Source organism: Physella acuta, unplaced genomic scaffold, assembly GCF_028476545.2.
Source record: "Physella acuta isolate Inbredline_101_S28 unplaced genomic scaffold, ASM2847654v3 ptg001057l, whole genome shotgun sequence".
NCBI classification, from domain to species: domain Eukaryota; kingdom Metazoa; phylum Mollusca; class Gastropoda; family Physidae; genus Physella; species Physella acuta.
Genome location: NW_026732574.1, coordinates 426,454 through 443,480, shown reverse-complemented (window position 1 = coordinate 443,480; position 17,027 = coordinate 426,454). Strand labels below are relative to the sequence as shown.

The 17,027-nt window shown below is 41.3% G+C and overlaps 1 protein-coding gene across 1 annotated transcript in view; it reads right to left on the bottom strand.

Moving 5' to 3' along the window:
• LOC131955160 (kelch-like protein 36) overlaps positions 1-17,027 on the bottom strand; it is a 59,462-nt gene that overhangs the window by 6,112 nt on the left and 36,323 nt on the right. The window contains exons 3-5 of the mRNA XM_059319150.1: positions 4,850-5,005; positions 4,044-4,166; positions 304-426 (exon numbers count right to left, since the gene is read on the bottom strand). Of these exons, the coding sequence (XP_059175133.1) occupies positions 304-426; positions 4,044-4,166; positions 4,850-4,978 (375 nt within the window). The 5' untranslated portion in view covers positions 4,979-5,005. The remainder of the gene's footprint in view (positions 1-303; positions 427-4,043; positions 4,167-4,849; positions 5,006-17,027) is intronic.

Here is a 17,027-nt window from a genome sequence, read left to right as displayed (position 1 = left end):
CATGTAGTGCTATATCAGAATAATTGGTCTAGAAATGATGGGATGTTTTTTAGCATGTAGTGCTATATCAGAATAATTAGTCTAGAAATGATGGGATGTTTTTTAGCATGTAGTGCTATATCAGAATAATTGGTCTAGAAATGATGGGATGTTTTTTAGCATGTACTGCTATATCAGAATAATTAGTCTAGAAATGATGGGTTGCTTAGAGCAATACAATAGACCCAATCTTATTTGAGGCAACCATGTTCTTTTAAAGCCTGCAAATGTCAAAGGTCACAATGTCTTTGATAGTGAGCTGACCTTTATGTAGGAGCTGCAGACGTCTATAGCACTGGCAACTTGCAGGTGACTGGCTGTGTTGATGACCTCAGTCAAATTCTCATCTGATAAACTCATTTCCCCACTGTAGATAAAGTCTATCACCTAGGTACAGTTGTGTGAATAAAAAAAAACATTTTGATGACTTCAGTCAAATTCTCATCTGATAAACTCATTTCCCCACTGTAGTCTATCACCTAGGTACAGTTGTGTGAATAAAAAAAAAATAAAAAAACATTTTGATGATTTCAGTCAAATTCTCATCTGATAAACTCATTTCCCCACTGTAGTCTATCACCTAGGTACAGTTGTGTGAATAAAAAAAAAATAAAAAAACATTTTGATGATTTCAGTCAAATTCTCATCTGATAAACTCATTTCTCCACTGTAGATAAAGTCTATCACCTAGGTACAGTTGTGTGAATAAAAAAACCATTTTGATGACCTCAGTCAAATTCTCATCTGATAAACTCATTTCCCCACTGTAGAAAAAGTCTATCACCTGCGTACAGTTGTGTGAATAAAAAAAAACATTTTGATGACCTCAGTCAAATTCTCATCTGATAAACTCATTTCCCCACTGTAGATAAAGTCTATCACCTGTGTACAGTTGTGTGAATAAAAAAAAACATTTTGATGATTTCAGTCAAATTCTCATCAGATAAACTCATTTCCCCACTGTAGATAAAGTCTATCACCTGTGTACAGTTGTGTGAATAAAAAAAAACATTTTGATGATTTCAGTCAAATTCTCATCAGATAAACTCATTTCCCCACTGTAGATAGAGTCTATCACCTGCGTACAGTTGTGTGAATAAAAAAAACATTTTGATGATTTCAGTCAAATTCTCATCTGATAAACTCATTTCCCCACTGTAGATAAAGTCTATCACCTGCGTACAGTTGTGTGAATAAAAAAAACATTTTGATGACCTCAGTCAAATTCTCATCTGATAAACTCATTTCCCCACTGTAGATAAAGTCTATCACCTGGGTACAGTTGTGTGAATAAAAAAAAAACATTTTGATAACCTCAGTCAAATTCTCATCTGATAAACTCATTTCCCCACTGTAGATAAAGTCTATCACCTGCGTACAGTTTGGTGAATAAAAAACATTAGGACTAAGTCACATCCTCTTCTGTAGATAAAGTTTAACTCTTGTACACAGTTTCATAAATAAACATTCAAGTATTAAGACCAATTCACTTCTTAACTAACATCTGTCTATAGCTACATCAATAAAAGGCATTTAAAGTAATACAAGAGAGTTAGAATGATCTGAAACTATTGAGCTACTTAGTCAAACCATCAGTCCTAACTGCAAGATTTTAGTGTCTAAAAGGTGTGACCTTCTAGTTTATAGAAATAGCAATTTAAAGTTTCTGTTTACATTGCTATTTCAGTAAGAACGCCTGCTTCCATCCCCTCTACTAATTTATAGAAATCATGTCCCAGCACTGAATTCAAACAAATAACACAGTACAATGGAGTCAACAAGACTAGACATTCAAGTAAATGTCAAGCTCATGATTGAAACTATAGATACTGGTTGGTGAAATGTTATGATTGAACTTTAGTTACTGGTTGGTGAAATGTTATGATTCAACTTTAGATACTGGTTGGTGAAATGTTATGATTCAACTATAGTTACTGGTTGGTGAAATGTTATGATTCAACTTTAGTTACTGGTTGGTGAAATGTTATGATTCAACTGTAGATACTGGTTGGTGAAATGTTATGATTCAACTGTAGTAACTGGTTGGTGAAATGTTATGATTCAACTGTAGTTACTGGTTGCTTCTTGAATAGTCCCCAGAAATATATGTTGGTTGGAGGGGATAACTGAGCTCTTAAATAGCTGAAATTTGTTTAAAAATAAAGCAATAGTTTTGACTACTCTAAAACTATAAGTTTTAAAATCAGGACGGCTATGAGAGCACTACATAAGGGTAGACCAAACCTAGACAATATTTAGTTTTGACTACTCTAAAACTATAAGTTCAAATATAATCAGGGCTATGTGTCCCTTACATAAGTGTAGACCAAACCTACACAATGTTTAGAGAGTACTGGAGAGCTGACCACCACATTTGAGAACAGAGACATGGCTCTAATGTAAACTATACAAGTCCTGGAGACAGTGGGACTTCCAGGTCTACAGTCCAACACTAACCTAGCAATATCAACTGGGACAATGTGGATGTTCCTATGTTACTTTCACTAAGAAAAGCTTAAATCTTTACAGTGTAAAAAAAAAAGGAACCTGATGGTCCATGGGGAAAGTGAAGTAGAGTTCACCTGATTCTGTGATGTCTGCATATGTAGGGATAGTGTCGTCAGCACTATGCCCAGCTGCCTATACTTTCCTTAATGTGAATTAGGTACTTATCAGAGATGGGTGGACTCAGATACATTCTAGTGACTTGAACCCGGATTCAAACTCATGACTTTTGGGTAGCAGTCTAGTGCTCTACAGCTAGGCCACGCCATCACACTATAAAAGTTCATTGTAACTAATTTTTAATTTTAACTTTCACTAGGAAAAAACGGAAACTGTTCAGTGTCACTAACTTTAAATATCAAATTCCACTGAGGAAAACCAAATGGTTTACAACTAATTTAAACCCACCTAAAAATAAAACCTAGAGAAAAACATTGGAAAAACCCAGGGACTATCTGTATCAGGATAACACAAATGCACTAGTAGTTTCATATTCAATCAATAATTTTAAACAGCTAAAATTTCGCAAGACTATAATAAATTTTACATAAAAAGATTTTGAGTGAACATAATAATGTAAGCTTTAAATACGGTTGACAGATTTTTCTTTAGATATAGTCAAAGCAAGAAATAAGTGCACTTAAAATGATAAAAATTTAATGTATAAAAACACACAGTGTTGAAGGGATATAAAGGTTAAATCAGTTGACTTTGCTTCAAATTATTTGATCCTACACATAGTGTTCATATAAAGCCTTCATTATTTTGTAGTGGAGAAATACTTTTAAATATATCAGTTACAACAGATAGTCTAGTGACATTTTTGTTCATGTTTTTTTCATAACATCAGTATCTGATAACACCTAGCAATGTCAACAGGTATAAATGTCAACAGGTATAAGGTAAAACTAGCAATGTCATCATGAATAAGGTAAAACTAGCAATGTCATCAGGAATAAGGTAAAACTAGCAATGACATCAGGTCTAAGGTAAAACAAATCCTGACATAGAGTAACTATGACATCAGGTCTAAGTTAAAACAAATCCTGACATAAAGTAGCAATGCCATCAGGTCTAAGGTAAAACAAATCCTGACATAAAGTAGCAATGCCATCAGGTCTAAGGTAAAACAAATCCTGACATAAAGTAACAATGACATCAGGTCTAAGGTAAAACAAATCATGACATAGAGTAGCAATGCCATCAGGACTAAGGTAAAACAAATCCTGACATAAAGTAACAATGCCATCAGGTCTAAGGTAAAACCAATCCTGTCATATAGTAACAATGACATCAGGTCTAAGGTAAAACAAATCCTGACATCAAGTAGCAATGCCATCAGGACTAAGGTAAAACAAATCCTGACATAAAGTAACAATGCCATCAGGTCTAAGGTAAAACCAATCCTGTCATAGAGTAACAATGACATCAGGTCTAAGGTAAAACAAATCCTGACATAGAGTAACAATGCCATCATGACAGAAACACCATGTACACACCTGTTGCAGACCATCAGCAGAAACACCTTTAAGGTCCACGGTGTCCTGTCTGCTCTCTGCCATGACACCTTTGAACATGACCCGGAAGTAATCACTGGTGGCAGCCAGTAGTGCCCGGTGGACCTGACATGACATAATAGATTATTGACATGACCCATGACATGACATAATAGAGTAATGACATGACATAATAGAGTATTGACATAACATAATAGATTATTGACATGACACATGATGCTAAAATAAACCATGACAGAACATAATAAATCTTTGATATAAAGCATGAGATGACATATTAAGGAGTCCACATTTAGGTGTCAGCATTTAGGAATTAATCTGTAAGAGTCAATATTTTAGAGTCAGCATTTATAAATTAATTTAGGAGTCAATACTTTAGAGTCAGCATTTAGGAATTAACATTTAAGAGTCAATATTTTAGAGTCAGCATTTAGAAATAAACATTTTGGAGTCAATATTTTGGAGTCAGCCTTTAGGAGTCAATATTTTAGAGTCAGCATTTAGGAGTCAATATTTTGGAATCACTATTCAGTGTTGCTGATTTTTTGGAGGATACTAGAAATGGCATACAGATTCTAAGGTCTATTCTTAGTAAAAGGTCATCTTTTTATAGCAAGGACAAGAAATTTTAATTAACTGCACCCTTTTATCATAAAATTTAATTAATTAGATCTTTGAATGATGAGCCCATCAAACCTAAGATCTGATAATAACTTGACAAAATTTTTCAAGTGGTACACAAGGTAAATCAATGTTCTAGGAGGAATCGTTGTTGAAGAAGTTCCTACCTCAAAAACCCTTCCCTGGGCCAAGACCTTGAAGTCACACAACTCATTCTCGGTGCGCAGGTTCTGAAAATGTTTGATGACGCTGTCTCCATAGCCATCTGCCTTGACTTTGTGTGGCTCGCTGCTCATTGTGTTAGGGTCTACTCAGCATGGTTACTGGGGAGAGGGGAGGTTTTGGTTGGTTTAAAGTCCTGGTTAAATAGGGAGAGGGGAGGTTTTGGTGAGTTCAAAGTCCAGGTTAAATGGGGATAGGTTAGGTATAGGTCTAGTGTGTAGATGTCTAAATTAGCTGTAGGTCTAGTGTGTACAGGTTTAGTGTGTACTTTGTGACTGTCAAAAGGTGAGATGTGACTTTGTGACTATCAAAAGGTGAGATGTGACTTTGTGACTATCAAAAGGTGAGATGTGACTTTGTGACTATCAAAAGGTGAGATGTGACTTTGTGACTATCAAAAGGTGAGATGTGACTTTGTGACTATCAAAAGGTGAGATGTGACTTTGTGACTGTCAATGGGTGAGATGTGACTTTGTGACTATCAAAAGGTGAGATGTGACTTTGTGACTATCAAAAGGTGAGATGTGACTTTGTGACTATCAAAAGGTGAGATGTGACTTTGTGACTATCAAAAGGTGAGATGTGACTTTGTGACTATCAAAAGGTGAGATGTGACTTTGTGACTGTCAATGGGTGAGATGTGACTTTGTGACTGTCAAAAGGTGAGATGTGACTTTGTGACTATCAAAAGGTGAGATGTGACTTTGTGACTGTCAAAAGGTGAGATGTGACTTTGTGACTGTCAATGGGTGAGATGTGACTTTGTGACTATCAAAAGGTGAGATGTGACTTTGTGACTATCAATAGGTGAGATGTTAATTTATGCATACCAGTTGGTGAAATGTGATTGTCCAGGTGAAATATGTGGTCTTGTAATCATCTAATCTGACTCAAAATGGATGGGTACAGGGTCGCTTGACTGACAATAGCTGCTTTCACTACAAATCCTTTACATGTTTTTCTAATTACTAAAACTAGATCTATTCCCCTCTATTCTTAGAAGTGTGTTGTAAACGTTTTGTCAAGGAAGCCCCTGATACCTTACTAAGAAATGAAATGAGAATAATGGGGCTATTTGCCACAGGTTAGAGCCTGATTGTAACAACTCAATACCAAATGCCAGCAACATCCTGTATTTAACCAACTGCCTGATTGTAACAACTCAATACCAAACGCCAGCTACATCCTGTATTTAACCAACTGGAAAGATGGGGTGGGGGTGCATGTTTCATTAGCTCAATACATTTAGGGCTTACACTCCTCTTGTTCAGATAGGCTACAGAGTGGCGTAGATTTATGGTGGGGGTGAGGTGGTGGTGTGGGTCTGGAGAGAGGATATTGGGGGTGGGGGTGGAAGTGTGTCACTTACAACAAAGATAAACCTCCAGTTGTACAGGAATGCTTTACAATTTAAATAAAAACTAAACTGGCTAACTATAGTTGAAATAAAAACTATACTGGCAACATTCTATAAAACTCCTTATGGCTGGCATATAAGAACAGTTTTAATGAAATAAAAAAAAAGCCGGAAAATGCCGGTCTCTGGTTTGAACTAATACCCTAATCGAATGACATGTTGTTGGTGTAGCTTAGAACTAAAGAGCTCAAGAATTTCACTCGACACCAGCACACGTTTGAGCAAACCAAGAATTCATTTTCTTAGTGCTAAAACGTGTTTTGTTCTGCACGAGGTAAAACCCCTTCCCCCCAGAGTTATATGGCTTACACGGTTTGTTTTTATCCTAGTTGGACTAAAAATAAAAAGACCTCTGAAAATAAAATGTAGTTACAATAAATAAATACTACAATTAAGTTCATTATAAAACAGCAAGATTGAAGTTAAATGTAATTTTTTTATAAAAAGTGGGACTGGAAATATTGCAGTAAGCGACAGTCCAATGTGCCGTAGAGCCATGAATGAACGAATCAAGTGTGCAGGGGGCGAGGGTATACACAAACAGCAGCGGCTGTAATTATGAATGAAAGGTTGGTAGTGACTCATGAGAAACTAGCATGGCTAGACCCCCCCACCCCCCAGCTTAACGCCTGACCTGCCATTCACCAGCAACTGTTGCTCCACGGACGGGTGGTTTATGCTGCACAGTTGGCCCATATGTCACTGTATTGTACGTCTGTATTTAACGTCTGTGTATTTTTGAATAGCATACTCGTGTATATGGTAGATAGCATACTCCTGTTTTGGTAGATATGATACGTCTGTGTATTATAGAATAGCATACTCCTGTATATTGTAGATAGCATACGTCCGTGTATTGTAAATAGTCGTTCATGTGATACGCCTGTATGTATTATACATAGCATAGTCGGGTTTTGTACATAATAGACGTCTGTGTATGGTACATAGTAAACGCCTTGTATTGTACACATATACGCCCGTGTAGTGTACACACAGTACACGTATACACACGGAACGCATTCATTCTCCCGCTCATTCATGCGCCAATCCCATTTGCCATTCATGCTTTCCCGCGGACCAATCAAAGACGTCCGTGTCTATTGCAGGTTCCCAGCTGGTCATGGTATCTACCACCTACCATCAGTGGGTTGGGTGGTGGGGGATGTTGGGTAGATGGTGGTTGGGTAAGTGGTGGAGGTTGGGTAAGTGGTGGAGGTTGGGTAGTGAGGAATGTTTCTGTGACCTGTTCCTACTCTAGAGTTTCGAATATTTAAACGCACGCCTCTTAAAATGGTTAAAGGTACCGAACTACATACCTTTACAAGCACATTCTTAATGATATGCCCCAATTCACATTCTTCGATAAAATCTAAAAGTACAAGTTTCATATCCTCTTTTTATAACATTTTTTTTTGGTGCCGGAGGTTAACTTATAGCGGGGCTTATCTGGACAAGATTTTCTACACACAGTTGTCTGTGTGCGGGTAACTAAACCACTCCTCCCATTTCCTATTGGGACTACCAGCAGAGATGTGGAAATAAGAAGTACAGTTTACTTTGTGTATACTAAATCATCCAATAGATTAATACAAGTGCCAAGCCAGTACAACAGGCTGTACCTTGACAAACGCAAAGCTGACATTCCAAAACCGGCCTTAAGATGGATCTATACGTGTGTTGAGTGTAGTTGTAGATTCTATATAGTTTTAATTTTTTTAGTTTTTACGTTGTATGGCTACGATGACAAGTTCTCTAGCTTTCCACGATGAATCTGCAGGCAATAGTACTCAACCATCGCAGAAGATTCACGTTAATTAAATACTGCTGACTTGTGCAGCTTTGAATAATTTTGTTGCTTTCTGATTGAATCAAATCCCGAGTAATATTTCAATGATGGACTGGCTCGCCGGTCTACGGGCACTAATCCCAGAGGACCACAAGGATCGGTACTGTAATACTAATAGTTCTATTAGTGCTTTGATTAAAAAAATGGTATTTCTTCATTTAACAATTTCCCTTCCTTCATGTCAAGACGCAATGTGATGGAGGAAAAAATAAAAAGTCTAGTGACAATTTAAGCGCAATTTCCTTAATTAATTTTTTGTGACCGAACGAAGGATATTTTTGAAAACTTTCTTCGGCAATATTGTTCTAAATTATGGCAGGAATCGATTGGTAAATGTTTCAAGTCGCTAAGTGGTCTGGTTGCCGAGATATGGACCAAAAACTGCATTTTTTCGAGTTTTTTTTTTTGGCTTTTCCGGGAAATCCAGGAAAGAATTACGGGAATTTTTTTGGCCCACAATCATCCTCGGAGCTTGCTTAACATATTTGCTTTTGGAACTAGTCCTCGATATTGCTTCGTTGGAGAGGAGATACGACTTAAAGCTGCGGACACACATCCATCCGGACACACATCCATCCATCCAGAAACGACGAGTTAATAATCGTAATTCCTGTAAGGAAATTGCGCTAAAAACACAATAAAAATGACATCAGGGATTTGGGGTCCTGTTTGATATTTCCCTGGCTTTTAGGACGCAGGCTATCCCTGGTTCAATATTTTTAAATTTCCTTTCAAATAATTTAAGTTGAACAAAAATTTTAAAATATTTTTAGTAATGATTACTCAGCATAAAGGTAATACGTGAAACAAACTATTTGTAGGAAATGTCAGCTTTATAAATGGACGTGACTTGCCCCCCCCCCCCCCCCATATGTCACGCCAGTAACACGAACATACGGTTTCTGCCCGCTCACCGCTATAGGTGACGCACATTAATGTCCCGTAACGCCCGCTGCCGCCCGACACCGTTAATGTCCCGTAACGCCCGCTGCCGCCCGCTTACAATAAGCATAGAAAAATTAAATTTGTTTCATTAAAATTTGGCCTACAAATCCTAATTTTTAACTAAACAGGAAGTCGGATGGTTTCAGCATCCTTTTCCGGTCTTGTAATTTCAATGGCGCTTTTGAAAGATAAAAAATAATAGTTTCTTTCTATCTCGAAATTTTCGACTCATCTGTCGTATTTTTAGTAGATTTAATATTAAAAATAAAAAAAATTAATGCCTCTAAACGTATCTAGGCATGTATTTTATGAATTATATATGTTAAACATAACCAAATTGATATTTAACTGTTGAATTCGATGCATAGTTGTTAAGACAAAAATAAATAAAGTTGACTACCGAAAATGACCTGTTTTGAATTTTCTCAGACATTTTTTATTTTTATACTGTACTTTTACCGAATATAATATATTCTATTTAATACTGTTGGAAAGCCAGGTTTATTCCCAACATTAAGCAGTACTTTTTATCTTAATTTTCAATTTCATTTAGACAAAAACAAATATTTTGTGAAACTATTCACTTGATCATACAGAGTTATGCTCCTTATATTGGGCCGTCATGGGTGGAGTTTTGGTAGAATGAATGGGACATTAATGGTTAAAATAAACACGTCTCCGTATGCGTCCAGTCTAGGCCGACGACGTCGCCCTCCAGCCAGCCGACCGGAAGTTTGCACTCCGTCTGCCTAGTATAGCCCGCCTCGCCATTTGCCGCATTCTAAAAATAATTGTAGATTTCAGAGAGTTTAATTGGCGTTTCCCGATCAGGACCTAGCTCGCGTGCTTCCGCCACGTCGAGGTATTTTTTTTTTTAAACTGGAGGTTGTTTTAAAGTACAGTTTCCCTGATAACCCTAGGCTTCTAGTTGGAATCAAATTCTCTTAAATAGGCTTTTATAATAACTAAACACAGCACGCAACGGCGTTTTTGATGGAAAAAAACCGAGGCGGTGATGGCTTAATGTCGGAACACATTATTAGGTTTCTGCAGACAAAGCAAGAATAAAAAGGGTTTTAGAGACAAGGTTTTTTTTTCCTCTCCCCCCCCCCCCTCTCCCCAGCTACGGCGAAAATTACAGAGCGAGGCTGAGCCGAGACGAGCTAAAACAGCGACTTCCGGTGATCCAGTTTACCCAGCCCCGCCCATGTTGGTAATGGTGGACTCAATGATGGAGCAGCTGGGCGGGCTAGGGACCCTAAGACAGACCGGTTGGCGGAGACTGTCAGGACTCATCTCTGTATCCGGTATTTGTAGGCAGCACCCACACGTTATACTTCATTGGGTCAGTTTGTAGACATGACCCATAGGCAATATTTCGCTGGGTCAGTTTTTAGACATGAACCATAGGCAATACTTCATTGGCTCAGTTTTTAGACATGACCCATAGGCAATATTTCGCTGGGTCAGTTTTTAGACATGACCCATAGGCAATATTTCGCTGGGTCAGTTTTTAGACATGAACCATAGGCAATACTTCATTGGCTCAGTTTTTAGACATGACCCGTAGGCAATACTTCATTGGGTCAGTTTTTAGACATGACCCATAGGCAATAATTCATTGGGTCAGTTTTTAGACATGATCGATAAGCCGAGATATATCAACACTGGCTACTCCACAATGGCCAACATCGAGATGTACCAACAATGGCTACCTTACAATGGCCAACATCGAGATATACCAACAATGGCTACCTTACAATGGCCAACATCGAGATATATCAACACTCGCTACCCCCGAAAGACGAACATAGAGTATCTACGTAAGTATGGTCAACTTCGAGGTTATGAGTAATATGAACAAGAAAATGTGTCACTCAATCTAACTAAAGTTCAAAAGTAAAGAAGCACTTACGAAATGATCTAAACTTAAATAGTCTTGTGATAACAACAACAATATATGTTTGTATACCGGAAACAAAAAACAACAATAGCTTAACAACCACCGATGAAATACTATTGTCTAGGCGGCGATTATTCCTCCATTTCGCTGACGTCATGAGTTAGTAGTCTACTCTATTATCACAAGGAATGTGCCTCGCCCAAGTCTAAAAACAGCTCTTATGGTAAACCGACATTTTTAGACCCCGGGGCGAATTTTTCTGTCTATCCCCGCTCCCGGGTTTAATGGCTAGGAATGACAGCCGTGACCTGAATTTTAGAGGGTTTTATTCAGGGGCGACCTATATCATCATGGACGGGGCAGGTAAATATGTGGGAGTAGGGGGGGGGGGGATAAAATATAGTGCAAACAACGGGAAGTAAATTTATGAGAAAATTTCAAAAGTTTAAAGATTTTTAAAAATCAGTATTTTGATTAGGTTAAGTTGATTTGAAAGTGCATTGTGGAATTAAAAAACAACAGCCAAGATAACGGTATGGCGAATTTTTTTTAGAAGTGAGTGATATGTATAAGTACTGAACAGGCTGGTAGAAAAACAAGTTAAAAGAAATGTCATTTGGTACTGAGTGTATGGGTAGCCACAGTGGCGTAGCGAGGTCGGGTGTAACCCGGTGCGGCACTTGATGGTGTCACCCCCCCCCCAGAGGCGTAGCCACCCTTCCCGGGGACAAACTTTCAATGTTCGATTTGCACCCCCCCCTCAAACTTGCGATTTTCACCTCTTAAAAGACTATTTACCACTCGAACTAATCACTTAAGTGGAATTATCATTTTTCTCTATATATTTTGCTATTTTTTTGCCTTGGTGTCACCCCCCCCCCCTAAATGGTGTCGACCGGTGCGTTCTGCACCCCCTCGCTACGCCTCTGGGTAGCCAGCCAAGATGATGGGTGGCCAAGATGATGGGTGGCCAAGATGATGGGTAGCCAGCCAAGATGATGGGTGGCCAAGATGATGGGTGGCAAAGATGATGGGTGGCCAAGTTGATGGGTGGCCAAGATGATGGGTGGCCAGCCAAGATGATGGGTGGCCAAGTTGATTGGTGGCCAAGATGATGGGTGGCCAGCTAAGATGATGGGTGGCCAAGATGATGGGTAGCCAGCCAAGATGATGGGTGGCCAAGATGATGGGAGGCCAAGATGATGGGAGGCCAAGATGGCGGGTAGCCAAGATGATGGGTGGCCAAGATGATGGGTGGCTAAGATGATGGGTGGCCAACATGATGGGTGGCCAAGATGATGGGAGGTCAAGATGGTGGGTGGCCATGATGGTGGGTGGCCAAGATGATGGGTGGCCAAGATGGTGGGTGGCCAAGATGGTGGGTAGCCAAGATGGTGGGAGGCCAAGATGATGGGTGGCCAACCAAGATGATGGGTAGCCAGCCAAGATGATGGGTGGCCAACCAAGATGATGGGTGGCCAAGATGATGGGTGGCCAACCAAGATGATGGGTAACCAATCAAGATGATGGGTAGCCAACCAAGATGATGGGTGGCCAAGATGATGGGTAGCCAACCAAGATGATGGGTGGCCAAGATGGTGGGTAGCCAACCAAGATGATGGGTAGCCAACCAAGATGATGGGTGGCCAACCAAGATGATGGGTGGCCAAGATGATGGGTAGCCAACCAAGATGATGGGTGGCCAAGATGGTGGGTAGCCAACCAAGATGATGGGTGGCCAACCAAGATGATGGGTGGCCAAGATGATGGGTAGCAAACCAAGATGATGGCCAACCAAGATGATGGGTGGCCAAGATGATGAGTGGTCAAGATGATGAGTGGCCAAGATGATGGGTGGCCAAGATGATGGGTAGCCAAGATGATGGTTAGTCAACCAAGATGGTGGGTGGCCAAGATGATGGGTAGCCAAGATGATGGGTGGCCAGGATGATGGGTGGCCAAGATGATGGGTAGCCTACCAAGATGGTGGGTGGCCAAGATGATGGGTAGCCAAGATGATGGGTGGCCAGGATGATGGGTGGCCAAGATGATGGGTAGCCAACCAAGATGATGTGTGGCCAAGATGATGGGTAGCCAAGATGATGGGTGGCCAAGATGATGGGTAGCCAACCAAGATGATGGGTAGCCAACCAAGATGATGAGTGGTCAAGATGATGAGTGGTCAAGATGATGGGTGGCCAAGATGATGGGTGGCCAACAAAGATGATGGGTGGCCAAGATGATGGGTGGCCAAGATGATGGGTGGCCAACAAAGATGATGGGTGGCCAAGATGATGGGTGGCCAACCTAGATGATGGGTGGCCAACCTAGATGATGAGTGGTCAAGATGATGAGTGGTCAAGATGATGGGTGGCCAACAAAGATGATGGGTGGCCAAGATGATGGGTGGCCAAGATGATGGGTGGCCAAGATGATGGGTGGCCAAGATGATGGGTGGCCAACCAAGATGATGGGTGGCCAACCAAGATGATGGGTGGCCAACCTAGATGATGGGTGGCCAAGACGATTCCTTTGGTAGCGAAGAAAGTTAGTTCTCGATATATAAATACTAGATGATTGTGTGGGTGGCAATGAGAGATAAGACGAGGTGACAGCGTGGGTAGCAGTGGTAGATAAGACGTAATCAGTTAGACCAGCGCCCTCTGTCGAGTTATCTCGCTGACCTGCTACAAGTGCACTAGAAGGTGAAACGCTCCATGTGACACCTTCAGCTATTTGAATCAAACATGGAGGTTTTATAACACCCTCAACCCATACACACACGGATCAAGTATGGCCAATGTGCTTTAGTCTACGTGATGAATTATTTTAATCTGGATAAATAGTTACAACGTCGGCAATTTTTCTAAATATACATCAGCGAACCGTGTCAATTTTTCTAAATATACATTGGTGAGCCTAGTCAATTTTTGTCAAGCCATTTTGAGTGAGCGAAATGTATTCAGTTTTGTCAGGAATTTATAAAAGTGAGTTTCAGAATACAGAGAAATCTAAAACTAGTAAAGCGCTAAAAAATAGAAGAAATATAAAACAATCTCAGACTTTCATGTCAACACTATGTTTGTAGTAAACAAGCAAGGCTCAAGGACACACCCGTTAGTTAATGATATACTTAAGCTTGTGGTTACATTTCACGTGTCTTAGTCATTGAGACTAAACACGATCACATAAATCAAGTCGTGTACTTTTGTACTTGGTAGTAATGGTAGAGACGTTATTTGATGGACCACGACATCTAGACACGGTAGAAGTTAGCGGACGGTTGGTAAAACTGGCGTCACGCCGATATGAGGGACTATCACCACAGGACCAGGACATGAGTGACCATCACCACAGGACCAGGACATCAGGACATGAGTGACCATCACCACAGGACCAGGACATGAGTGACCATCACCACAGGACCAGGACATGAGTGACCATCACCACAGGACCAGGGCATGAGTGACCATCACCACAGGACCAGGACATGAGTGACCATCACCACAGGACCAGGACAGGGGACCAGGACATGAGTGACCATCACCACAGGACCAGGACATGAGTGACCATCACCACAGGACCAGGACATGAGTGACCATCACCACAGGACCAGGACATGAGTGACCATCATCACAGGACCAGGACATGAGTGACCATCATCACAGGACCAGGACATGAGTGACCATCATCACAGGACCAGGACATGAGTAACCATCACCACAGGACCAGGACATGAGTGAGCATCACCACAGGACCAGGGCATGAGTGACCATCACCACAGGACCAGGACATGAGTGACCATCACCACAGGACCAGGACATGAGTGACCATCACCACAGGACCAGGACATGAGTGACCATCATCACAGGACCAGGACATGAGTGACCATCATCACAGGACCAGGACATGAGTGACCATCATCACAGGACCAGGACATGAGTAACCATCACCACAGGACCAGTACATGAGTGACCATCACCACAGGACCAGGACATGAGTGACCATAACAGGACCAGGACATGAGTGACCATCATCACAGGACCAGGACATGAGTAACCATCACCACAGGACCAGTACATGAGTGACCATCACCACAGGACCAGGACATGAGTGACCATAACAGGACCAGGACATGAGTGACCATCACCACAGGACCAGGACATGAGTGACCATCACCACAGGACCAGGACATGAGTGACCATCACCACAGAACCAGGACATGAGTGACCATCACCACAGGACCAGGACATGAGTGACCATAACAGCACCAGGACATGAGTGACCGCCACAGGACCAGGACATGAGTAACCATCAGCATAGGACCAGGACATGAGTGACCACCACCATAGGACCAGGACATGAGTGACCATCACCACAGGACCAGGACATGAGTGACCATAACAGGACCAGGACATGAGTGACCATCACCACAAGACCAGGACATGAGTGACCATCACCACAGGACCAGGACATGAGTGACCATCACCACAAGACCAGGACATGAGTGACCATCACCACAGGACCAGGACATGAGTGACCATCACCACAGGACCAGGACATGAGTGACCATCACCACAGGACCAGGACATGAGTGACCATCACCACAGGACCAGGACATGAGTGACCGCCACAGGACCAGTACATGAGTGACCATCACCACAGGACCAGGACATGAGTGACCATAACAGGACCAGGACATGAGTGACCATCACCACAGGACCAGGACATGAGTGATCATAACCGGACCAGGACATGAGTGACCATCACTACAGGACCAGGACATGAGTGACCATCACCACAGGACCAGGACATGAGTGACCTTCACCACAGGACCAGGACATGAGTGACCATCACCACAGGACCAGGACATGAGTGACCATCATCACAGGACCAGGACATGAGTGACCATCACCACAGGACCAGGACATGAGTGACCATCACCACAGGACCAGGACATGAGTGACCACCACCATAGGACCAGGACATGAGTGACCTTCACCACAGGACCAGGACATGAGTGACCATCACCACAGGACCAGGACATGAGTGAGCATCACAATAGTGTATAAAAAACGCAATGAAATGATTGTATGTGTAAAGACATTGTCATCCACAACATAGGCTTCAATTTCTCCGTCGTCCCCTGCATGCACATAACATACTAATATCACATAAAACCACCGCATAAACAACAACACATATTACATAGCCAATATAACTAAATGTAAACATATATGGAGATCCGATGCAAGCAAGGGTCGGACAATTTACAAATCACGACAGTTGTAAGGTTAACGCGTACAGCTTATGAGAGAAATGAGTGTGACAATAGATTGTAATTGTATCGTAAAGATCAGTGTTCGGCGCGTGATTACATCTAAAGAGAATATCCTGACGTTTCAAGAGGTACAAGCCATGTTCAGCGTTCAGCCTCCACAAATGCCAGTTTGAATGTCTGAAACTATGGCTTGTCCCTCTTTAAAGTAAACGCGAGGCTCTTCTCATTCTTTGAACAACCAGTGGGAAAATATACATTTGAAAGAAACCCCCAACACAAGGCACACTAGCCAATTACGGACTTGAGGTTTTCCTGTAAATATCAATCTATATGTCCGTGCTTCAATGTAAACCCCGGCCCCCAGTCAAGCGCTCTAACGGTGAGTTATCGATCACTTTGTTCCGCCGAGATTTCTTACACAACCCACTTTTAGCGTGACGTAAAAAGAGGCCACTAAAATATATGTATAAAAAACTGTCGAGTTTTACAAGCCCAGGCACCAGAAATCTGGCATGCAGCAAGATAACAAAATATCTGCACCAACAGGTTTTATAAGCGGACTATACGAATTGTAAATGATACGTCAACTGTATTGTGAAGTGATGCCTATTGGTTAAGTAGTTAGAAGGGAGATTTGGAAAATGAAACAGTACGAGCATGAGGAGGGGAGTCAACTATTTGCACTATGGGAAGTCAGCGCACGCACTCTCCCAAACTCGTTCTGGAATGTA